We start from the raw sequence: 26,538 nt of genomic DNA, 5'->3' as shown, positions 1-26,538 counted from the left end.
AAGACGCACAGCACAAAGAGGCAACCAAACTACAACAAAGCTCACACCAACCAAGGCATGAGCTGCAGTGCTTATGTTCCCACAGCTAACAGGCCAAGCTACTAAGTCGCACGTCACAGCACAACCAATGACAATTCACCACATCCCTCCTGTAACCATTTACTTGCCTACCACATGAACCACTATAACCTCCTGCAACAGCCATCATTCAGGTTCTCACGAATGGAGCACCTTCAGTGTAACTGGGTCCAACTACCCAGAAACCCTCCAGGCTGTGCAGAACTCTCATAACTGGGTCCAACTACCCCAGCCATCACACATTATTGGTCTAAAGGCACCAACAAAGCCAACAGACAGTGTTGCCCAGGTCAAATAGTGCACAAAAGAGACAATGTCTCCCAAACTAATGTGAAAGTCTCCCCCTACCTAAACTACCTATCTCAAACTAATCTACCTATCTCAAACTAATCTACCTCACTGAACCCTAGTCTTCATGCAGATTAGCGGGAGGCTCTTTAAACACTGAAACCAGTAGCCTCGGTTAGGCCCCCAGCAAGCTGGTTACCCACCTGACAGCTCTAAATGTGTCCCCGAGACAACTGCTCTGACCGCACACCACACAAAAATAACAAACTAAAAAAACAAATCAACGAGCCCAAATGGACCACGTTGCTATGCCTACCCAGGGAAACTCCACAAAAGCCAAAAGTTATTCACTAGAGGACCCTGCACTCACTGCTGATAGCTCACACCTGCCAACCCGTGTTAACACTGGCTGCAGGACCAACAGAACTCAGTGCCACAAAATCACCAGCATGCACAACTCAATACTAACACACCAGAACAAATCAGCAACTTGTTATCCAATTCAGCTGCTTACATTCATCAAAAAAAACAGCAGAACAGCCTACTTACCACACTCGACCATGTCTCCCAAAAATCTAGATGCACAACTCAATTTACAAAATGAGGTGCACCTGCTGACTAGGCTACAACTGATCTCATTCATGAAACCACAGTCTCTGCCAATCAAGCATTAACAACTTGTAGAACCAACTGCACAATACCAATCTAAACTGGGTCAAACAAGTTAGGACGAGCCCCCATTTGTTACAACCCGGCTCAAAGGTTGCAACAAAAATGGGAGACCAGACGAGTTTAAAAATAGTAACAGGCATTTATTTAACAAACTAACAATCAATAACTAAATAAACGTGGAAAGTCAGTAATCAGTGATGTAGGCATGTGTGGGTGTGTGAAAATGTCTGCTGCAAACAAAACCAAAACAGGTGTGCCAGCCAAGGAAGAGAGCCACATCTGTTGAAAGGTAGAGAGCTTTTATCCCAACCACACCAAGCCCAGGTGTGGCTCATCAGCCTGACGACCCTCTCTCCTGCAAAACAAAAGTGAACCAGCAAAAAGACACGGGACACCAAGTGGAGTGGAGGGGTCGTCACAGCCACCATGTATAGATCTGTAAATTCCCTATTGCATTGGCCTGCTATTGTGTATATGGAATTGCTCTGCTTGTGTCTGGGTACATGCTCCTTCGGGTTAATGAGTTTTATCAAAGTCTTTCACACCACATGCACATAGGTTGGTTAATGGTCACGGTGGTCAGCATATTTCAAAATCAATGTTCATTTTAGTTAACTTGCTTTCCGTCCGAGAGTGAGATGAGAAGATTGACATCAATCTCACGTCTGTGTCTTAAGTACTGAGCTTGAGTCAGGACAGGTTTAGCCTAGTTTAGCATAAAGACTGGAAGTAGGGGGAAACAGCCAGCCTGGTTCTCTCCAAAGTTCAAAATTACACCTCTAAAGCTCATTAATTAACACGCTGTATGTCGTTTGTTTCGTTTGCACGTAAGCAGAACATTTAAACCAACAGCTTGTTGATTCAGAAATGTGTTGGTCTGACAACAAAGGTCTTCATACTACAAGCTGCTGGAGTTTTTCAGACTTCTGACCTTCTCCATGGCCCTTTTAAGTAGGTGAAGTTGTGCCAGAAATCCCTACTCTGCCTGGACAGAGACCTAAACCTGTGCTCACCAGCCGTATTTGGCAACCTGCACTGTTGTTGCTGTACGAAAATACTGGGCAGGTGGATAAACTGTTGTTCATCAAGAAATAGGTACAAAATGTAATCTGTTTTTGAGGGTTCACAGAGAATGCTACTTTTGAAAAAGAATAACACTGCAAAATCACAAGAAGTGAAAATATTGGCATAATGATACCAAAAAAAATCCTTTCTGAAAAGCACAGCACATCACAGCACAGCACAGCACAGCACTGCAGAGTACAGCATAGTTTCACTCCACAGTGTCTCACGTCTACAATCTTTTTGTCCAATTCCCAAACGTATCAATACCTGGAGATGACTACCTTTTTCCTGACTCACACCAGACCTGTAGTGGAATCTTAAAGAAACCGTATGCCCAAGCTCGGTGTCTTTGTAATGTGAGATCATGAATTAAACAAGGGAAGAAGCTCTTTGCTCAGTTGCACTCATCCTTCACCTCGCTTGACTGACTTCATGACACAGGACGTTTGCATGGGTGCTGCTGATGACTTGCCTGGTCGTCTCCCAGATAGATTTCATTCTGTGGTGAAGCTTTCTGGGAAATTTTGAAGGACTGAGATGCTCTGGCAGTGAGTTACCAATACACTTCATGATCAGAAGTCCATCAAGACAACTCATCATTCTGTGTATAGGGTCACATTTCAATCAGAGATTCACATTGAATGCAACATAATTTAGTTATCCTTAATCCCGGGTCCTCTTTTAATTGTGGCAAACTGTTAACCAGTGGTTTGGCTGGAATTGATTAAAAAACCTTTGTTGACAGCTAGAGCCAAAGCCAGAACAGCTCTGGCTCCACGGTCGTAAATGGATTTATATGTAAGGCAGCTTGGTGCATAATAACTACCCAAATCTACTTACACCAAAGTATCTGTGAATGGCTGTTAATTCAGGCCTTTCAAAGGAAATTACTATGTGTAACAACATCCTGCAGTGCTACAATGGAGTGAAGAGTATGTGTGCATGTACATACAAACGTGTGTCCTGTGTTTTTGTAGACGAGCATGCCTGTATATGCCGTAGCTCATTTCCCAAATTTAAGCCTCCTTGATCCTCGCTCCTCGCTTGAGCGAGGAGGCTTGCCAGAGGAGCTATAAGCGAGGATACACCGGTGTATCCTTTGTGGAAGTCTTTTCGTCGTGCGCAATGTGAAAGAGGCGTGACACACAGCTGGAATAATCTCAAACCATGGCAGGACTCTACAAATGTAACTGTTCCTTTTTCATTCCTAAATTGTAGTTATTTAAGACGATCAAACCTTCTGTCCTTCACCGTTTGTGTAGCGCCTCGTAAGGCGCTGCTCTAACCGCATTCCTTAATGACATTTCACCTTGATATTACTGATATTTTTATCTTGAATGTAGGCTACATCCAATTCAAGTGCTATAATCGTGACATGATGTTTACAGCTGCAAACAGCTGCTGACGGACAATTATTATATCAATAAGAACATTCTCTTACATTCTAATGCTGAAGATAGGAGTATGTTGTGTGTAGGATAATATAAATCACTCAATCATATATATATATAATATGTATATATATATATATATATGTATAAAATGTCACTCTTTATTTGTATAGTACTTTTCATACAAACATCTGTAGTGCTTCACACATTAAAATATATAAAGGCTGTAATGTGTGTGTGTGTTAAAAAATGTCTGACATCCGTTCATTCCTGTCAAATTATGCCACGTTGTGAATTGAATTACTCATAGTAAATATAGCCTATAAGTTGTCATGAACACTGTTCTGCTCATCTGACAGAGATCATTAAATAGCTGATGCAGCTGTGCCACATGTCATATTTAATTGACGTCACTTTAACACGACGGCTCCGAGAGTGACGATGTCTCATTTGTTAAACGGCTGTTGCCTTGGCTCCTCTGGACAGGACAGGAGTCGAGGAAAGGAATCGAGGAGGTACAAACTCGGGAATGGGAAAGGCCTCATGTCTGCTCATGAATATGTTAGTTTGTGAGTTTTTATGCGGCTGAGCTCAATGTCTCCTCCTAACATAATTGGCTGTTTTCCACTTCACTTGGTGCAGCCTGCTGCTAATGGAGCTTCCAGGTTGGGCTTGTGCAGAATGATGCCGGCTGAGTGTGTGATGTTCTTTTCCACAGTGAAGCAGTTATCTAACTCAGCCTGCCTATTAGGGGTGTCTCAATTTCCATTCTAAATCAGAAATCGATCGGAATTAACTCCCGATCTCGAACATCGAAATCAAGAGCAGGATCGACACTATCCCCCTGCTTACGTATGTTCCAAAGACAATACAGCTGGACTCAAGAAATGTAACAGCCATCTCACTCATGGTTTGAACTATAAACCAGCACAAAAATCACAATTACCAACATAAGCCACCAAGTTCACATTACATTTGCATTTTGGAACATAAAACAGCAAACTTAAACTACTCAGTCCAGCACTCAGGACTAGGCAGGCATGATGGGAAATGTGGGCCGTACCTGTCGCTACAATACTCCGGGCACTTCCTGCATGTCTATGGCATTTTACACTGCATGAATTAGCCTAGCGGCTAGCGGACTTTAGTTAGTAAGTTAGTTATTTTTCCTTACTCATAGCTCTCCTACTCAGGCCTCCTTGCATGCACATTTAAACCTCTGCAGATGATCCAGAACGCGGCAGCACGACTGGCCTTCAACCGACCCAAAACAACACACGTCACCCCGCTGTTCATATCCCTCCACTGGCTCCCAGCTGCAGCTCGCATCAAATTCAAAACCCTGGTGCCTGCTTACAAAACAGCAACAAAAACGGCTCCCGCCTACCTGAACTCCCTCATCCAGGTCTACAATCCCTCCCGCCCACTACGCTCGGCCAATGAAAGGCACCTGGTACTCCCATCACACAGGGCCCTAAGTCGCTAACTAGACTCTTCTCCTCTGTCGTCCCCCGGTGGTGGAATGAGTTACTGAACTCCATTTGATCCGCAGAGTCCCTTTCCACCTTTTAGAAAAAGCTAAAGACATTGACATTGACATTGATATTGATGATGTTGATAACGAGGATATTGAGGATGTTGCTGATGTTGATTAGGATAATCATGATGATGATGATGACATTGATGGTGTTGTTGATATTTTTAATGATGATGACAAGAAAAGAAAACGTCTGCTTCTATCCACCCTGTGCGTTGCCTCTGTGCACGGCCTGTTGGCACCTCTGTGCACGGCCTGTTGGCACCTCTGTGCACGGCCTGTTGGCACCTGTGTCCGATCAGACTGAAAGCTGTTGTTGGCTCTTACTCGCGTTGTTCCCTCCTATCTAGATCCTCGCTTGTGTTGTACGAACCCTCAGATGTACGTCGCTTTGGACAAAAGCGTCTGCTAAATGAAATTGTAGAATTGTAGAATTGTGTACTTTTAATTGGTTTAACATTAAGTCACTGCATCTACCGACAGAACAACACCACGGTTGAATTTCAGCCGTTTTGAATTTACATGCACGTTTTTTCAACTCAACATTGTTGAATCGGAGCAGCTGATAGTAGCAACAAGCTCTCGGTGACAAACAGCGATCAGAGGAGTGAGAGAGGAAAGAGGGAAAAAGAGGAGAGAAACAAGCGCGACAGCAAATGACAACAAAACCGTATTTTGTAGATTAACGTTGCAGCACACGTGTAATGGACTGCAGAAGGATTTCTGTTGTGTTTTTGTAACGATTCTGTACTGAGGTGGGTCACACAGATACTGATATTGAAAAGATGCAGCTTTTTTTTATTCTAGACTGTTTTTGAAACACTTTCTAAATAAAAAGGGAGTTCAGTTCTCTTTTTAAAGAAGAATTTGAAAGTGTAAATAACAGTTGTCAGGGAATGAAACCAATGCTCTGTTGATCTTTATGAATCAAGACTCCATAGACTAACAATGGCATGTTTAAATCGAAAATCGAATCGAATCGCGGCCTTAAAATTGAAAGTCAAATCGAATTGTGGATTTGGAGAATCGTGACACCCCTACTGACTGTGTACTTTCTGCCTGCGTCACAGAATACAGGGCCGGTAAGGTGCAGGGATACACGCTAACATTTTTAAGCACTCGCCCCACGGGCCACCAAGCCCCTAAATTTGGTGGCCATTGTACGTTTTTGGTGGCCCAATATGTAAACTTATGTAAACACAATGCAGAAAAGGCAACTTAACGCAACTTAACACAGCCTTACTTTAAGTTAGGGTGTATATTAGAAACAGTTTTTGTTATATTTGTGTACATTTGTGGCTGTCGCAGGACTGTAATAAGCTCGTCCAATCATTTCCTTTGGCCTGAATGAAATGATTGGAAGGCCTACCTGCCTCTCTACCTACCTGCTTGTTTACCTACCTGCCTGCCCGCATGCGCTCACTCTGCCCGAGTACTCATCGCCACAAGCTGCTAGTTTGACAGCTGTGAGTACTAATAGCCATGTTTGTTGTTTATGTCCATAATGATCATTTTGTGGAAGTGGATTCGGAGGGAGGCCTGAACGGACGGACTGTCAGTGTTGCTGAATTGGCTACTTCCTGGCTAGATTTAGGGCCTTTTGAGCTATTGCTGCTCACTACTTTCATTGGAAAACAGATGGGCTTTAGCTGTGACGTAATTATTTATTTAATTTGAAAACTTAACTCTATCTTTGTTTGCATGAAAACACACAATTCAAATAATTAGGAAATAAATGATTGTATTTGTATTTAAAAATATGCTTTGATTAAAGGAAATCTTGACATTAGTAGTTTAAATGATATATTATAAGCTAGCTAAAAAGGTAATAATTCCCTCTCTATTATCTATTTTATATCGCCGTGAAAACATCTCCTTCAAACAGCTGGATTTATTCAAGTTTCTCGACCGAAAACAACATTTTACAAGATTACATTCGAACACATCATGATAACGTTATAATTTACCTCAACATAATGTATCTCAATGCAACCGCCGTTAATGTTAGCTGTTAGCTCCGTTATTTAGCCAAGCAGGACTTTGCTACCTACTGGCTGCTAACAGCTAACAGCTAACGGTGACTAGAAAGCTTTAATGCCAATCTCCTGATCGCATCCCTAAAGATCCCCGTCCATTGCAGCATTTTCAAAGCACTTGCGGCCAGTTAGAACACTACATTAGAAAACAATGCAATCAAACTGATTTTGTCATTGACGCTCACTTGCGTCGCATTCGGTCTATGGTTAGGACACGGACTGTAATCTCATTGAGACACACGGTCTCATTCTCAAGGGAGACCTCATAAAACTCCGTGTCCACAGGGGGCCACCTACGGGGGCTATTTGGTGGCCACAGAGTACATGGCCAGGGGCCATCGGGCCATGCTTAATGTAAAACCCTGTGGTGTGTGTGTGTGTGTGTATGTGTCTGCACATGGAGGATTTTCCTACACAGTAGTAATTACAGAGTCAGTGAACCTCCCTTGGAATGCAAATAATGGACTTGTAATTCATGTTGAATGAGTTGTTGGACAAACTGGCAAATGAAATAGACAATGAGCCGCATATTAAGCACTTGTATGCCCGATGCCAAATACTTTTGTTTGTATCAAAGCATTCAGCAAGTAAGGCCCACTAAAACATCTTGAATGGACACACTGGGAAAGGAATATTGTAACAACAGTGTTTCTCCTAGGATTTTTTACAGCAGCGGTGTTGAAGTGCATGGGTTTTATTCTCCGCTGCCGGAAGATATTTAGCCTGTCCGCTGACACGAGAAGGGCTCTAGACACATATTTGTACACATTTGAAGATGTCGAATTACGTTTAATAAAATGCTTTAAGACTTTTTGCCTCTCTTCCTCTCTCTCCTCTCTTTCCATACTTTCCTGTCTCACCTGTACTACCTGTTACCCTGTCTAATAATGGAATACATCAAGTTTTATTTATATAGCACATTTCATACGAAAGGCGTAGACTCAATGTGCCTCATGAAGTAAAGTACTACATTAAGAAATCCACAAGAATGAAATCAAATAACTCCTGCTAAACATTTTCACACTTCACATACAGGGGACAAAATATCCGCCTCCCCTCCTCCTCCGTTTGATCCAAATGAAGCTTATGTGAAAGTTCAGACAGGAAGACCCTTTTAACACTCTCATTTACAATCTTTCTGTCTCTCTCTCTCTCTACTGGCTCCTACTCTATCAGCTGACTGTGGGTGTTTCACTCTTAGATAACAGAACAGATTCTACCACGCTCTTCATGAGCCAATCATATCGTTGCAATCAGATTTTAAACTGTTCTCCTCTCTGCTGCTATCAGTTGTCATTTAAGTGCGACTCGATGCAACCCGCCTCCACCCCGTCATCTCCAGGCTTCATCATATTATGGTTGAAGCTGCCCTCGTCAAGTGGATTGATGATGCAGGGCTGCACGTTAACTTTATTTGCACATAGCACTGTGCTACCATAGAAATAAAACAGAAGTAGAAGGGTGAAAATGGCGATTGTTGTTTGTTGTTATGGCGACAACAGAATACACGTTAGTGGGGCTGTAAAGTGTGGTCGCAGCTCGCCGAGAAGAGAATGGAGGAAACTCCCGAGGACAGCTGGCTGACTAGTTGGGTAGCTTCTCCGGAGCGGTGAAGGGACCTTTTAGACCCGGCGCTGTTCGGCTCATTTTCCGTAATCAGTGCAGCACCAAAGAATCACGGAATCAGCCCAAGAACTAACCAGACAGCTGTCCACTAGCTAGCTATCTTGCCATTTCCACCATGCTTCAATGCTACACTGGTTACAGAAGACGTCACCCATCTGGAGATAGCAATGTGCCTTCCTCCGCTATGACAAGAGTGTGTGAATGAAGCTTTATCTTGTTCAATTTGACTCATTTACTCCGGCTCTCTATACCTCCGTAACATTACTACTCCACTGCTCGTTTACTCACATCATCATTCACATCAAAGTAGCGGATGCTGACCATCCGCTACGTTGATGTGAATGGGAATATCCGTTCCGCTGCTGTGTTCTATTTCTATGGCTGCTACAGAGGTTGAAAATGAAATAACTAAAACTAAATAAATAAAGGGACATGGAGCATACAAAAATTCTAGTTAATCACAAATTAATCGCAATTGAATTGCACATTTTTTTATCTGTTTAAAATGTACCTAAAAGTATTTAACACTATTATCAACATGTGAGTGGGCAAATATGCTTACTTTATGCAAATGTATGTGTAGCCCCAGGGCAATTTGTTCTGCCCCTGAGTGCCATTGTGGCTGGTTTCCTGGTCTACTACCAGTTTCCTGGTGGTTCTGCTCAGAATAAATATGTTTTGGTTAATATTTACATGTTCAGTTCAATATACACATACAGTATGTTGTGTCACTTTAAATAGGTTGGTTGCAGTGTACTTGGTGAGCATGTGGTTTACTTTGAGTACAACCTATGTTGTTTAATTTTATTACATGTAATTGGTTGTTTATGTGTCATGTCACTTTACCTGGTTGTGATTGGCTGTGGGGCGGGACTAGCAAGGAGCAGGTGGTTGAGCTAGAGAAGTGAGGGAGCTGCGCAATGGAGAGGTTGGAAAGAAGCCAGTGGAACGAAAAGAGATGTAGTAATTAGAGATTTATGGTTTAAAGTGTGTTTGTAAGTTATAGTGCTGTAAAAACTAGAGCCTAGGACTGCAAGCCAGTGAAACGCCGAATGTATATACGTTGAGAGTAGTTAAGTGGCTATCAACGCAGTAGCTGATATTGCGCCACTAGCCTTTCTAGCTAACTAGCCTAAGCTTCTTAAGCTTCACTTATCATTCAATATAACTCAATAGAGTTCCTTGGTACTACTGTATCAGTATTTAGAAGTAAAGCACAGAACGGCTGACATAAGCACACTCAGGCAGTCATTAATGGTAAATGTATAATTCATCAACCTAATTAAAGTTAATAAATTACAAAGTAGCGCCAGTGTCACTTCTTTGCAACCACTCTCTCTCTCTGGTATTACTGAGGTCTGCTGTGTTCTTCACTTCTCTCTCTTCTCTCATTGGTGTGTGATTGCAGAGCTTGCACTGAGTAAGTGACCTCTGATTTGTGTTGTCCATGTTGATAATGAGTTGTTGGGATCCTCCCTTCTGTCTTGTCTGACTGGGATGATGGATAGGTACAGTAGCTGTCTGGTCCATGGCTGAGGGAGTAGGGTGGGCTGGGAGAAGCTAAATGATGGCTGGAACTGTATTTTTTTGGAGTAAGGATTGTGATATAATGACAGGGGGAGAGATATTTTGCTCTACCATTCATACTTGTGTTCATTTCTGGTTGTATTTAGTTCATTGTGGGTAATGCCAAAAATGATTGAGCAGCACTGTTGTATCAATGTGATGGAAAGTGTTGATTCAACAGGTACTTAATTTAGTGGATTAGCCATAAATCATTGGTTATTTTATCCATAAAGTGTTTCTCAGTTGGATTTTCAAAAATAATTTGACTCGCTTGAGTTTGTGGTTAAGTTTTGGAATTATTTTTTTTAAACACAAAACTCAACATGTCTTGTTGCAATTTGGTCAAAACTTGTGTTTGTTGTCTGCAATAGATTTGACCCCATGTGATTGCTGAGAAGGCCTATTATCTGTAAACTGGCTTCTCTTATAACAGAACCCTGCGTCCTGGCGTTAAATATTGATATAGATAGTTAATGTGGTAGAGAGCTGAATATTGTTTTTTTTTTTCAGTGTATTTGTCTTGAAAATGTCTGTCAGACAGTGCCATATTATGGCATTATATTTGTGCCTCAATTCTGAACATGCAATGGGACATTTAGAACGAAAAAATATTTTTTTGCCTGCACATTAATTATATTTTGTAGAGGATTTACAATTAAATTATTATTAGCTTACCTAGCAAGCCTATCAGCAATCGGTTTTGACAGCCAGTCAGAAATGGCCTCGTCCAATTTTCCATTTGGCTGATTTTATTAATTACATTTTGCTCAAATTAAATTATTATGCATGATAATAATGATAGAATTGAGGCACAAACATAATTCCATGCAGGGCCTCGCTGTGCCTGGCCAATAAATAGTCCCGCACGTAACCCCTGTAAAAAAGCAATAAAAACATCATACACTGTTTATTGGCTCAGAGCAGATAATCAAACTTTCAAGGTGATTGAATGCAAAAATTCATTTTTGTCTTTGGATATAGTAGTTTGACAAAAAAATCTTGACTCAAGGTCCACTTACAAGCTTTTTCCAGGGTTTTCAACTCATTGACCGACAAGTAGGCGAGATTGAAGCAAATATGATTCAAAAAAGTTATTTTTAGAAAACGGTCGCTATTTCTTGACAGTAGTACATGAAACAGGTAACCTGAAAAAAATCATGTGCCTCTGTGTCCTCCAATGCTCTTAACGGCATCTGCAAGATTTCACAGACCGGAGGAAAACAAGCAGTAAGAGCTGATCTGAGATCTGCTGTCCAGCTGCCGTCTATGAGAGCCGTCTGTCAATCACTCACAAACTCCAACCAAACAGTCAAACTAAGCAGCGCTGATCAAATATGAATCAATATTCTGTTACGTTAATGTCTATTTCTCTCCTCAGATGTTCTCAGAATCATCTTGTAGTGCACGGTTTAGCTGTAAAATGACACCAAGTTTCAGTCACATGACCGGAGCACAGCCAATAGGAACGCTCTCTCAATAAAAATGACCTGTGATTGGTCAAAGTCTCCCGTCACGGGTTAGACTTTCTAAAGCCTGAAAACAGAGCCATGAGGAGGTGCAGAAGTCTATTTTTCTCTCAGAACACTTGAATTACAATATGTTGAAAGATTATTATGGAATTTTTGTCCAATGATGCCAAAAATATACTGCCTATTGCCACTTTAATGCTATCGGTTAAACGGTTAAAAGAAATATTGCAGATTAGTTAAAAATCTGAGCAAAACTCAGAGGAGTGGCTCGTCACTTTAAGGAAAAAAACTGGTCCACCTTAACAGCCCACCTTAAGAGAGTCTGAGCCGGCGTTGCAAGATAGAAAAATCACCTTTTAAAAATGTTTTTAATAACGGTTTTAACGGTTAATTATTAACATCCCTAATTTCTTTTAACCGTTTAACCGATAGCATTAATCAGTTAAAATTCTTAATGTTGGTTAACGGCTAAACAGTTAATTAGGAAAATCCCTAGTTGCTCCTCAAGTAGTGTTATTATGGTAATGATGGCCTCTGAGCGAGGCGGACGGCGTTACCACGGTTTTGTGCATGGCGACTCACGTTACCGCAGTCTTGGAAAGTCTGAGCGTGTGAGCGGAGGGCTACTCAGTTGGTTGCAATCTGCAGCCACACGACTAGATGCCACTGAATCCTACACAATGCTCCTTTAAAAACTTTTGAATAGCAGATGGATGCGCTGAGTCTGCAGAGCAGAGCATTTGATTTTTCAGTTTACTGTACTTCCATGTGACAAGAGTTTATTTGGCAGTGTATGTGGTAACCCCCTCCCATCTGCTATTGAGTCATCTCATTGAAAGAAGAACTGGTAGTCCCTGTTCAGCCTTTTTCAGGCAGGAGCTGTAAGCAAACAGCTTTTATTAACTCATAATGGAGCTAATTTGTTTGACTCATCACTCACTTCTTTCATGTCATTTGAGTTTATACATTATCAGGCTGCGCCCAGGCTCATGGTTTGATAAATACTTTTGCTGTTGAAATTATGAAGGCATATCCTCCTGAAAACATACATTGATATATTTATGTACACTGTATTCTTTCACAAATTGAACTAACCATTTATATATATCGTTATGTTATCATGTCAGTCCTCACCTGCTTTCAGTTGAGAAACATATGTGTTATTAAATAATATTTATTTAATCTTCCCTGATTTAAATATTGCTTGAAGTCCATCTGAAAATAAATTGCATGTTTGTTTCTGCTACAGCATACAACTCACTTCGTAAATTGTATCGTCCGTCTTTTGGAAAAAAAAAAGGGGAGAAAAAGATATATATCATTAGTGTCTTTTCCACAGCGTGGACCTCCACAAATGACCAACTCCTCCTCTTTGAGGTTTCTAAGAAAGAAAGAAGGAGATAAAAAGTAAAAGACAATCAAGGGTGTAGATGGGGTGTAGCAATGTATAAGATTATTCAGTGATCAATCAGTCTTACTGTATTAATTTGATCAAATGTGTGATTTCATCAAGAAAGCTGATATTCTGATACTAAGTCAAAGCCTTTTTAAAAAAACAGCATGGTAACCTAATTTTTTACAGCATCAGTTGCAATGACGGATGTGGTACCCAACCTCATATATATTTGGTATGTGTTGAGACGGACTATATTAACACCTGCTGTGAGTACAGATGTGTTATCTCTTACTGAGACTCTAAAAACCTGATGTTACCTGCAGTTGGTCAGTAACCAGATTTCCCACCCAGTCCTGTATATGCGTATTTTCAGATCTGCATGTCATGTTTTGAAGTGGATTTAAGTCAATACATTTACCACAAACAGACTGCGCAGCGCTTGAGGTTTTCAGAATCATGGAGTTTCATATGTTCAGCTGTGGAAATCATCTTATTTACAAGGTCAACTGTTGAGTTTGTACCAGGAAAGTTAATACACATGGACAACTTCACAGTGGCAGATACCCCGATTACTAAAGTGCCATGTTACGTTACTGTCGACAAAACAGACAGACAACTGCTGCTGTGTGTTGATTTTAAAATAAGCTAATCAGTCTTAACTTCAATTGACCGCGGTGTATTTATCCTCCTGTACTAGTAGACCTAGTAAAAAGACTTCTACAAGATTTCTACAGCTGAACTTATCAAATTCAATAGCTCAGCAAAAACCTGCCCACCTCAGAAGCAGCGCAGTCTCTTCATAAACTCTAAACTTAAAATGACTGCATTTATACACATGGAAATAGCCTATTGGCTTAAATCCACTTGAAAATATGCCTGTGCTTAGCTGAAAATAATCATATATTGTAGGCAGGAGAGAAATCTGACTTTTGAGCAACTGCAGGTAACATCAGGTTTTTATTAGTCTACTCTAATTGTCTAAAAGTAGCCAATGATCGAGACCATTTCAATCAGCCTAGGATGCACAAGTGAATGAGTGACAGGTTAAACTGGGCTGTATTAAAGAATTAAAGACTAATAAAGCCATAAACAAGACAAGGTAGAATATTAGAATGGTAGCACATTATTCTTTTAACTCCACCCTTTTTGTAAAAGCAGGTAACTAACAAACAGCAAGGAGTTCATTCAGTGTGTAAAAATACCAGTTTTAGGGTCACCACGGTCAGACTCAGGTCGCTGTCCTTCCTTAGATCTTGAGGATACTGTTAAAATAATGAATGATAAGTATATTAATACAATAAATTGACAACTAGCTGGCAACACAGCTTCACTGTTTGAATGAAAGCCATATATAACAAGACTTCAAAACCTCAGCTAATAATTCAGTGTACAATGCAGTGTTTCCCCTATAGTTGTACAGGCTTGGTGGGCTGCCAGGTCACCGGGAACCCCCGCCAAGCCAAAGAAATCTTTTTTTAATGCCAAAAATAACAGCAAATATACACTCAGTGTTGCACTGCCGTGAACTGCAGCGGTGCACCATCGCAAGTCATTAACAAGGCAAGTCTGTGATTAGTTCACATTCTGTAATAACAGCAGGACAGCCAGGTGTCTGTTATCTAAACTGCTAAAGTCAGTTGAACAAGTGAAGATAATGTTGCTGTTGTAGGTTACAAACAGACTCGGTAGAGAACGACACGCTAACATGCTGACGGATTCTGTGTTTTAGTGTTTTTAGCTGAACTAAACCAGAGAATATTCGGTTAAAACAGATCAGTGATGCTGTTTTGCCATTATTGTTCTCAGTGAAGTTTACTGGAAGCAATGTAATGCAACCCTTTTTAGGTAAAAGCAGGTAACTAGCAAATAGCAAGGAGAGCACTTAGTGTGTAAAAATACCTGTTTTAGAAGAACTTTTTTCTATACGTCCTCTGTGACATCTTCAGTTTCATTAATGGAATCTTGTCTTTTGATGGACTATATTCATCACCACTGCTTTCACTGCAGCTCATAGAGGCTTCTGATCCATCAGACACCTTGGTGATCGATTCCAGATATTCTTTGGTCAGCTGGAAATGAAATCTACAAATATAGCTAAATTATCTGCCAGAAACATTAACCAGGAATGAAAATCTTACATGTTCTACGAGACCCCTTAAAACCTGGGCAACTGAACCCGACCATTAACCTGCCATACAGGGTTAGGGTAAGGCTACGACAGAGTTGTGTTAACAGCTACAAGGTTAATAGAGGGCCATACATTCATATTGTCGGTTAAACAGTTAATTATTAACATCCCTAATTTGGCTGTCAATCGTCAAAATGTTTCTTCTTGTCAACAAATCTAAATGTGTTGAGCTACACACATAATACTTGTTAGTATTGTTGGTTTGGATCTAAACATGAGATTTGTTGACAAAAATATTCTTTATGTTTATTTTCTCTTGTAAAAGTGTAGCGTCTCACTAGTTTTCATGATGCAACCTTACAAATATGCTGTCAGTTCTTCTCAGGGGTGGTACATCTGGGTCAGCACCAACACCAGAGAGTGACCTTTCAGGGGTGCATATCTCTGTGTCGCTCTCATCTAGGCTTGTGTCCTATAGAGATAAAAACAATATAAAACACTGGCAGAAGTAGTTACTGTAACACATTGAAAAAGGATATTAAACATGATTTGTAACTTCCAGAACATTTGTTGAAAGAGAGCTTATCTCCTACAATGCCAAATCAATCCCTACTTGCTCATGTTTTAAGAACAGCCTGTGCTTATGAACCCTTGTGGTGTGGAGTAAAAGTACACTAACAACACAGCGATGAATCTATGGTTGGGACCATGTTTGCTGTTTTTTCTGTGTGTTGGAACAACAGTCTAACTCACTGTGACACAAACCTGTACATTATGAAAAAGCTAAGGAGCTGCAGACAAGCAGATATCAAGTTTAGATACATGCTTATAGTTCCAAAAGCAGTAGATTTTCCTACTGGTAAGAATAGCAAAGTAAAATGTGAGGGGTTGCACATGGGTAGACAGTGTTTTCCAGTAGGTTCAGGCATGGTGATAGCCTACAGCTTGCACGCAACAACTAATGAATTATTTTGCCTCAAACATAGTGCAATCTCAGTGTAGCTGCACACTTACTCACTACGGTCATTTCTAATTAGCTGGGTAAACTATTAGGAGGCTTGTCATATTCTTACCAGACTCTTTGAATTTGCAGGTAGCTCAGATGAAAGTTCTGGTGGTGATGAGGTCTCCCCCTCTTGGTTTGGACTTCCTGAGGGCTAAACGACATATACAGAAGACACATGTATTACCTTTTCTCTAGAACATGAGGTTCATGAAGAACATATGGTGTTGTAACATATGACTTGTGGTACAGCAAACTTGTCATCTTCAAAGCCATGCAACCCAATTCAACAGCTTGATTGTTTGAGAAAAGAAAGCTTTTATGTGTGGCACAATATATTGTGCCACACATAAAAGCACAGATTGCTTTCCTTTACTTAATTACTACCTACACATTGGATATAGTGTGTCAACATAGGGATGCCCCCCGAAACCCGGATCTGAATTCTTTTATTGGTAGTTTTATATGTTTTGGTGTAATTTATGGTGGTGCTGCAGTTTCTCCTCTCTGTCCTCCTGTGAGAGGAGACAGTGAACCAGGTGAAGTGAAAGATAACGTTTTACTCCAGTTAATGACCGCTACGCTTGTTACTGTAAGTACAATAAAAGATTCACAAGTAAAAAGCCAATAAGAGTACTTTATCAAACCAGCTGTTCAACAAGCATAAACATGTAGAAAAGGGATATTTACACCTGCTTTACCCGCACCCAAAATGTGGCAGTCTTGAAGACACAGTTTGTTGTCTGAGCACCTGCTGACAGTCAATATGTATTCATACAATTGTTTTAATGTATCCAAGCTACACTGTTTATATGCTAGTAAAAATGCAGGTAAGATATTTATTATGTGCCACTGCAATTGTTGCACTGATAATTGCACTTATAACTTGCATTGATGATTTAACAAGCTTTGTATGTAAATGAATAATTAGTTTCACAGAAAACATAAGCAGTTATCATAATATTAAGCTGAATTTCTCATATAATTGAAGCATGGTGTGCTTCCATCACAGCTTTTAAGTCAAGGAGACAACTTATGTAAAATGTAGGAGAACAGATTTATATAAATCTATACCATAACAGCCATAAAAGCCAGGGTAAAGTAAACTACTACTGTAGGAGGTCTGTCATATGGGACAAGCTAAAATCTCTTGTTGACTCTTTGCAGCTGTAGGTAGCTCAGATGAAAGTTGTGGTGGTGATGAGGTCTCCCCATCTTGGTTTGAACTTCCTGAGAGCTGAACACCACAGACTGACACATTTATTAGCATTTCTGAAGAACATGAGTTTCACAAGAAGAGCACTACACTCCTACACACTTTAAAAGCTAAAACATAATGTGTAAGAGGCCCCAGACAGGGCAGAGTCTTTGTATAAAATACTTCATTTTTGTAAATGCCACTGCCATATGTAACGTATCTGTTACAAATGTTCCTTAAAGGGAGATTTGTCAAGTATTTAATCCTCTTATCAACATGGGAGTGGACAAATATGCTGCTTTATGCAAATGTATGTATATATTTATGATTGGAAATCAATTAACAACACAAATAATTGACAATTATTGTCCAGAAACCCTCACAGGTACTGCATTTAGCATTAAAAATATGCTCAAATCATAACTAGGGATGTGCATTCCAAGCAAAAATACTATTCGATAATCACTGGGAACTAGCATACCCATGACGGTTAAAACAATGGAAAATATATATTTCTTAAGATTTTTTTTATAATTTAATGACTATTCGAAAAATGAAAAATCATGACCCATCCCTAATCATAACATGGCAAACTGCAGCCCAACAGGCAACAACAGCTGTCAGTGTGTCAGTGTGCTGACTTGACTATGACTTGCCCCAAACTGCATGTGATTATCATAAAGTGGGCATGTCTGTAAAGGGGAGACTCGTGGGTACCCATAGAACCCATTTACATTCACATATCTGGAGGTCAGAGGTCAAGGGACCCCTTTGAAAATGGCCATGACAGTTTATCCTCGCCAACATTTAGCGCAAGTTTGTAGCGTTACTTATTTAACCTACTTCACGACAAGATCTTATGACATGGTTGGTACTAGTGGTTTCATTGGATGCCAGAATCTTCACTCTAGCCTTAAAACTGAGTCCGCTACAACCAAAAAATCACGTTAATATCACGTTAACTTTGACAAGCATAATAAAACACATAAAAAAAATATAAAATAAAGGATTCACCCTTCATGTTTAAGTCACTAATGCTCACTTACAGAGCAGCACACCTACCTGAACTCCCTCATTCAGGTTTATGAATCTTCTCATTCACTTAGTCCTACCATCACTGCAAGGCCAGATATCTCAATCCAAACTCTTCTCCTGTCTGGGTGCTCCCTCGGTGGTGGAACAAGTTACCCAACTTTATTCAGTCAGCAGAATCCTCCTCGTCTTCCAAAATCGCATGAAGACATATTTTTCGATACGTCTTTTGTTTCAGCCAGCTGATCAGTTTACCAGTAAGATACATGACAAACTAACCTAGCTGGACTACACAGCCTACTGCCAGCTTTAGTTTCAGTCACAACTCAGCTAAATAACTTACACGTGTTTACAGTTAGCTGTTAGCCGCCGAGCTAACGCGCCCTGTTTGAGTAAACAGCGGTTGAACAGGTGTTATAACGTATCTTGGCTTTACACTTGCAAAGTTTTATTGCACTTACAGCACTCGGGCGTGGCGTCAACTCTCTGTTCAGCTGTTCACTGACTGCACTGTTTGTGTGGGCCTATGAAAGGAGGCTGGGTCACGGGCGGACATGGCTCTCGGGGTATGAAACATGCGCAGTGTAACTGAAGCTGCGGCCGTGCGTTGCGGTTGGTTCCATTTCGGAGAAGGCAGACCAGATTTTTACTGCGCATGTGTTGTACCCCAAAGATATGATGCGTATTCAGCCTCCTTCCATAGGCCTTGCAGAGCAGCAGGAAGAGGCTGCAGTTTTAGCCCCGGAGCCCGTATGTATGTAGTACCTATTATGCCCTGTTATCGCAATTCGGTTTTCGTCTCAACGATGCATCACGTCACGTTTTTATAGCGCGATATTTCGTGGCACGATATTTCGTCACACCCCCTAGTTAGATGGGACATGAGACTGAGTTCTTGTTCTTGCACTTCTTTTCAAAGGCTTCCTCTGATGTGGATCGTACATCACGTGTAGGTCACTTTGGACAAAAGCATCTGCCAAATGAATAAATGTAAATGTCAAGGTTGGTTTACCTTACACATTCCTGTTCCTGTAGAAAAGGAGAATGCTCGCTCCTCTTTTCCAGTGTCATTGCTGTACAGAGTGAAGTGCAGGCAGATGGTGTGGTGCAGGAAGAGTGGTAGATTTTGGGCAAAATTGTCTGCAATATGCAGAAACCCCTCTGGGGAAAACAGACAGAGAGTTAGCAGCTCAGCCAGGAAGAGTCACGTCAAGCTTATAAAGAACTTCTGCTGTGAATGATTAACGTTTACATTTAGAACTGCTGCTGTTCCTTTGCCTGTCCCCCCCCCCCACTGCTGTACACCACTCTGCCTAACAACACACTGGGATCATTGCTGTTCTACATGTTGTGCTTCCTGACTGATGCACACACAGCATAAGGTTTGCTGTACCATTGATGCCCTTTTTACATCGACCTACATGACAGCATGTCAAAGAAGACTTTCAGTTAAAGTATTGACATTCAGTGGAAACAAAGTAAATCATCACTACATGCTAACTAACATATGTATAACCCACAATCTGATCATATAAAAACAATTACCTATGCTACATAGCTGTTTGCTTGAGCCTGCTGTAAATGCAGATATTTTCTTCTCATAAAGTTACTCACTATAATTTTAGAATCTTGTTATGATCAATAATCAAATAATCTGTTAAACGTATTAAAGGTCCCATATTGTAAAAAGTGAGATTTTCATGTCTTTTTATATTATAAAGCAGGTTTCAGTGCTTTATAAATACTGTTAAACTATCAAAACGATCAATATACGGAGAAACACACACAGCCCGTATTCAGAAATTGTGCGTTTGAAACAAGCCGTTAGGATTTCTGTCCATTTGTGAGGTCACAAATATACATTACTCAAACCATTACACGGTTTTAAACGTAAACATTCTAAATGTGTCCCAGTCTACTTCCTGTTGCAGTGGATGTGAATAACATCAGCTGACAGGAAGAAAACATGGACCCAAACTGTTACCTAGCAACGCAATTCTGTTGCAATTCTGTTAATTCTGTTGCAATTCTGTTGAAATGCACTAAAACGGAGCGTTTCAGGACAGAGGGTAAATACAGGTAAATTCAGGCAGACAGTATTAAGAAAATAAAGTTTTGTTTTTTTTACATTATATCATGTAAACATGTTCTAGTAGAAACACAAAATACAAGTATGAACCTGAAAATGAGCACGATATGGGACCTTTAAAGAAGTATTTCCTATGAGCATTAGAATCGATGTCTCTACTCAAATAGCTAGTGGTAGAGGTAGGAATAACACTAGCAGAAGTTGTACCTGGAGCTGTGGTAATAGTATTAGTAAGATTAAAGGGTCACTCCAGTCATCTAGTATTGCACTTTTATTAAGTTCATGGGCGTAGAGATATTGGAAAAAGAGAATGGTCAAAATCAAAAGTGCAGGATATTCAGACTTTTTGGATCCAACGCTTCCCATGATGCAGCTGGATAGCTTCTTCATTAGATCCTCTAGTACACGTTCATGTATGCATTTAGTAATACAGGTTTTCTGTTGAAATTTTTTGCTCTCAAATCCAATCCAGTGGGCTACCTCTGGGGTCTGAAAAGTGAAGCCGAAGCTGACGTGCCTTAAACTTGAATTCTTTCTACTAGCCAGCAGGAGGCGACTCCTCTGGTTGCAAAAAGAAGTCTGATTGTATAGAAGTCTATGAGAAAATGAGCCTACTTCTCACTTGATTTAAAAGGTCTCAATTGCTTGTTTCAAGCCTTCTACAATACAGCATGATGTTCATTTAGTAAATTGTGGTCCTATTTAGAGTCAAATAGACCATAAAGCAGGGGATGCTTTAAGGCGTGGCTACCTTGTGATTGACAGGTCGCTACCACGTTGTTGTCCGGTATGGGTGGGAGTTGTCCGTGTTTTTGTCTTACAACTTTAACCCTTTCACAGTGTGTTTTCAGTTCATGAAATTAAATTTTAACATTTTGGTTGCCTGAAAAATGTGTTATTCAGCGTTCGGTTGTACTTAGCTCCACCCTCTCGTGTCACTTCTGGTTGCAAAAGAATCCAAGATGGCGTCGGCCAAAATGCTATTTATTTTCTCAGACTTGACAAAGCTCCTCCAGAGCCACAAAAGACTTGTCTGACTGTGATATTACTAATGGTAACAATAGTATGAGTGATGTCAGTGAGCTGCGGGCTCCTCCATCCTGACATGAGTGACATTCAAATATGACCTAAATATTTGTAGCGTTTTCACATCTCAATGTCAGACACCGCTGAGCTTGGACAGACGGTGAGGGGTGACTCACTCAACACTGTGTCTGTCAGCATCCATGCATCCTGTCATGAGCAGCACCTGAGAACTTTCTCACTCATTGTCCACCGAAATCATCAAACTAAATGTGAAGCTGACCAATGTGGACATTTACTTTTGTTCATTCTTGTTTCAAGTGGTGGTGGCTTATTTCTAATACTTTATTTCCAAGCTTTGTATATCCATTTTGATTCTATTTGGCAGCTGGAAATGAAATGAATTTATTTCTTGATGGTAACTATGCTTTTCCATGACGTTTACACAGATGATGAAATGTACACTTTTATGTTTGCCGAAGTAAATGAAAACGATCCTATCTCTAAGTAGTTGAAGCTACACACAGTGTTCTCTCTAGGGCTGTGTATTGGCAAGAATCTGGTGATACGATACGGGGTCAGAGGGGTAACGATTCAATATATTGCGATATATTTCTGTACTGACAGCAAGGTGATATATTGCAATTTTTAAATCTAATTTTAGGAAAACTGTCATAGTATAAAGAACACACCAGAAATAAACCATTTTTAGAATAGGCAAAAATAACAAACTTATACTGCATTCAAAAACTGTATGGTTTTTGCCCAAAACTGCATTTGATTATCATAAAGTGGGCATGTCTGTAAAGGGGAGACTCGTGGGTACCCATAGAACCCATTTTCATTCACATAACTTGAGGTCAAGGTACCCCTTTGAAAATGACCATGCCAGTTTTTTCTCATTCAAATTTAGCGTAACTTTGGAGCGATATTTACTCCTTCCCGACAAGCTAGTATGACATAGGTTTATTTAGGTTTCTTAGTTTACTATGATGCCAGTATCTTCACTCTAGCTTTAAAATTGAGCCTGCTACAACCTCCAAAAGATTGAACAGCGGCCAGGACCCACGGCAGGCTGTCGGATTTTTAAGGGGTTAATTCAAAATCAATACAATGTTTGGGGGAATCGATACAGTATCACAACACATAATATCATGATACTCATGTGTATCATGAGTATATGACTATATTCAGTAGTACAGGGTTCTGACAGTGTTCTGAGTAATACACGTCTACACAGCCCGTGTAGCGAAAGCAAATCAGCAACTTTAGTGTCCTATCTATATCTACACAGGGTGTGTTCAGGTACACTATTAAGTGTAGGTCACTCACTTTTAGCCGCGTTTTGGGGGCGTCACTGTAGTTCCGTGCATAAAACGGAAAGAAACAGCATAAAGATACCATTGCAGTACCAGTTTGTGCAGGAGTTTACCAACTGTCACTACCATTGTCTCATGTGTTTACAGTTAGTCTACCAACCTCAGAAATGATTTGATAGTGATTAAATGATGTTTACAATGATACATGTAGCACCTATAATGATCTTTTCCTGCAGTTGTGTTTTAGACCAACAGCTTCTGTCTATGAAAAGTACCTGTAATCTTAATCCCATGCTGTTGTTGTGTGTGCAGGATCCTGGCCACTGTGGGCGCTGATTTTGATCTAAGGACATTGAGGGCAGTGAGAGTTCTACGGCCGCTCAAACTGGTCTCCGGCATTCCAAGTAAGTTTACTTACTTACTGAACGATGATCGATTACGATTGCCCCTCACCCTCTCCGTGCAGCTTGTGCCATCATCCACGTGTATTTTTGTTTATGTTGAGATCAGCTGTACGCAGCAGAGCAGCGTAAAACATGGTTGGTACCAATGGATTCCTTTGGTTTTCTAGTACCTTACCAGTACCTTCACTTTAGCTCTAAAACTGAGGCTGCTGCAGCCTCTGAAAGACAGTAAAGTCGGTCGGGATTGCCGGCGATCTTGCTGATTTCACAAGGTTAACAGTCTCTACCTCTGTGATCAGTCAATACTTCAAGGACCCTTTGTTGCATGTCATACCCTTCTCTCTCTCTCCTCAAGTTTCCTGTCTGTCCTCAAACTGTCGCTCTCCAATAAAGACAAACAAATTAATAAAATACAAATTTTCAAAAGCATGTTTCTCTTGTCTGCCTCAGGTCTTCAGGTGGTATTGAAGTCCATTATGAAAGCCATGGTACCTCTGCTGCAGATCGGCTTGCTGCTCTTCTTCGCCATCCTCATGTTCGCCATCATCGGCCTCGACTTCTACATGGGCAAGTTCCATAGCACCTGCTTCAGAACAGACACAGGTAAGCAAAGAGGAGAACAAGGGATAAATCATTTCCTGGTGTTAACCTCGGCAAAAGTTGATAGAACCTTAATCATCTCTATGTTATTGCTAAGGACATACGGCTATTCCAGGCATTCTTTAACAAAGTGTTTACTGTGCTCCAGCTTTCAAAAAAACCCCATTGTCGAGTAACTTATTGAGGTTTCTACAAAGCACAAACAATGTGCATACACATTTTGACCGTTTTGACCAACAGACACGATTTTATAAGAGGGTGCCACTTCTATGATATATTAATTATTTCTCCAAGATATTATATGTGATCAAAAAAGAGATAATTAGCAGACCACACAGCTTTTCCTTTTTTTAAAGATACAAAATGACTGGTCTAAAATATTCCGGTGTTAAACACTGTCTGATCTGAAGTATAGATCTGAAGCTGGTTCAGGTTCATACATGTCTGTGTATATATACTGTATATATATACTGTATATATATTTTAGGGATGTGACGAAATTATGTCAAATGTACTCTTAAATGTTGCCACTTTGTGTATCATTGTAGTGGAACCCATTATATTATGCATAAGATTGCATGTTTTTCTGTATCTATAACGAAAGGTACTTTTACACAAAACATCCCCAGCTTTCTCTGAAAATACCTCAGCATGTTAGTGTATCGTTGTGTATGTGATGGTGTGTGTGTCTGTTTGTAGCTGTAGATGAGCGAGTAGCAGATTTCCCCTGTGGCCTGGAGGCTCCGGCGAGGACCTGCAGCAACGGCACCACCTGCAAGGAGTACTGGACCGGACCCAACTTTGGCATCACCAACTTTGACAATATCCTCTTCGCTGTTCTCACTGTTTTCCAGTGCATCACCATGGAGGGATGGGTGGACATTCTCTACAATGTGAGTCCACTTAAATATGCTGTTTTTAAAGCACCATGTCTCTCACCCCGTCAGCTACAGCTTTGTTCTTTCTCACCGCGGACAGCCAGCAGCTTCCGCACACACATCCACACAAGTACCTCTCTGCTCTCAGAAGAAGGGCGTCATGTGTCATCGACGCGTCATCAGTCAGACTGCGCATGTCTTATACCCTGTGGTTTTAATGCTCAGGTTGATCAGAATACTTAAAAATATTACTGAATCCGTATCGTGAACCGGATCGCCACCAAAAATCGAATGGATTGTTCATTGTGCCACATCCCAACCCTGCAAAAAAATTAATTCAAAACTATCGCAGCCTTTTGGAGTAATCCTGCTAACAGACAGACAAACAAACAAACAAACAAACAAACCAACGCCGGTGAAAACAAAACCTCCATCCTAGGCCTTCGGCCTTGGCGGTAACTAGAAAACCTGAGGAATCCATTGATACCAACCATGTCATACTGGCTTGTCAGGAAGGAGGTTAAATAATTCTACAAACTTACACCAAATTCTGGCGAGGCATGGCCATTTTCAAAGGGGTCCCTTGACCTCTGACCTCAAGATATGTGAATGTAAATGGGTTCTATGGGTACCTACGAGTCTCTCCTTTACAGACATGCCCACTTTATGATAATCAAGTGCAGTTTGGGGCAAGTCATAGTCAAGTCAGCACACTGACACACTGACAGCTGTTGTTGTCTGTTGGGCTGCAGTTTGCCATGTTATGATTTGAGCATATTTTTTTATGCTAAATGCAGTACCTGTGAGGGTTTCTGGACAATATTTATCATTGTTTTGCGTTGCTAATTGATTTCCAATAATAAATATATACATACATTTGCACAAAGCAAGCATATTTGAGTATTAAATACTTGACAAAATCTCCCTTTAAGGTACATTTTGAACAGATAAAAATGTGCGATTAATAACGATTAACTATGGACAATCATGCACTTAATCGCGATTAAATATTTTAATCGATTGACAGCTCTACTTTAAATACAGCCAGGAAACACATTTTTGTCACGCATTTAGTAGATTAGTTACCTTTGTTCAAAGCTGACTTTTAGAAACCAACACTCAGCACAGAGTAACTGTTATGTAATGACTGTTATGGTAGCATCGGGTTCGTTGCTTTATAATGACTGTAGTTTTATTTCTGAAGTCTTCTGATCATATTTGGTGTAGTGCCCAGCCTAAGAAGTTAAAAAGCAGTCAGTGGGAAGAGTGTCATTGTGAATGTACTGGCTAGTCTGTCCTGTGCATCATTGCTGAGCCACTGTGCTTTTCCTCCTGACTGCTCCTTCCCCTCCCAGCCTTCCTCGGGGGGATGATTAGAGGCAAGCGTAAGAGCCTGCGAAAGATGACTCACACACAGCCACAGATCCCATTAGGACCACAACACAGCAGCTTTACTGCTAGCATGAAACAAATAACAACTCTCTTCCATTTGCATAAAGTCAGGATTATATCACACTAAGGAAACAATTATGCAATAGGTTAAATTATTAAACAGCTGTAGTGGGAAAAGAATGTGTGCTTAGCAGTGTGTGTTTCTCCTCACAGGGTTGAAGGAGGGAAACAAAAACACGGAGTGAGAGAGCAGGGAGGTAGAAAGCGATCAATAGCAGTTCGGTTGCTGAGAGCAAGAAAAGGCGTGGTAGATAGAGGATACTGCTTTGATGCTTCTTTGATGTCAAA

The 26,538-nt window shown here is 40.6% G+C and overlaps 1 protein-coding gene and 2 long non-coding RNA genes across 7 annotated transcripts in view; 1 reads left to right on the top strand and 2 right to left on the bottom strand.

Moving 5' to 3' along the window:
• cacna1ba (calcium channel, voltage-dependent, N type, alpha 1B subunit, a) overlaps positions 1 to 26,538 on the top strand; it is a 200,718-nt gene that overhangs the window by 45,472 nt on the left and 128,708 nt on the right. For all 5 annotated transcript variants that reach the window (XM_037776831.1, XM_037776826.1, XM_037776827.1 and 2 more), the window contains exons 4-6: positions 23,229 to 23,320; positions 23,771 to 23,923; positions 24,626 to 24,813. In XM_037776831.1, the coding sequence (XP_037632759.1) occupies positions 23,229 to 23,320; positions 23,771 to 23,923; positions 24,626 to 24,813 (433 nt within the window). The remainder of the gene's footprint in view (positions 1 to 23,228; positions 23,321 to 23,770; positions 23,924 to 24,625; positions 24,814 to 26,538) is intronic.
• LOC119492409 lies at positions 12,757 to 15,375 on the bottom strand. The gene is made up of 3 exons (XR_005207771.1): positions 15,024 to 15,375; positions 14,327 to 14,386; positions 12,757 to 13,010 (listed from the first exon to the last, which is right to left on the bottom strand). It is a non-coding gene; the product is annotated as an uncharacterized LOC119492409 (long non-coding RNA).
• On the bottom strand, positions 15,470 to 20,240 carry LOC119492408. The gene is made up of 5 exons (XR_005207770.1): positions 20,031 to 20,240; positions 19,738 to 19,902; positions 19,498 to 19,646; positions 16,326 to 16,409; positions 15,470 to 15,724 (listed from the first exon to the last, which is right to left on the bottom strand). It is a non-coding gene; the product is annotated as an uncharacterized LOC119492408 (long non-coding RNA).

The sequence above is a fragment of the Sebastes umbrosus genome, chromosome 8 (genome assembly GCF_015220745.1).
Source record: "Sebastes umbrosus isolate fSebUmb1 chromosome 8, fSebUmb1.pri, whole genome shotgun sequence".
In the NCBI taxonomy this organism is placed as follows: domain Eukaryota; kingdom Metazoa; phylum Chordata; class Actinopteri; order Perciformes; family Sebastidae; genus Sebastes; species Sebastes umbrosus.
The sequence above is the reverse complement of the archived record's forward strand: the minus strand, read 5'-3'. Positions and strand labels throughout refer to the sequence as shown.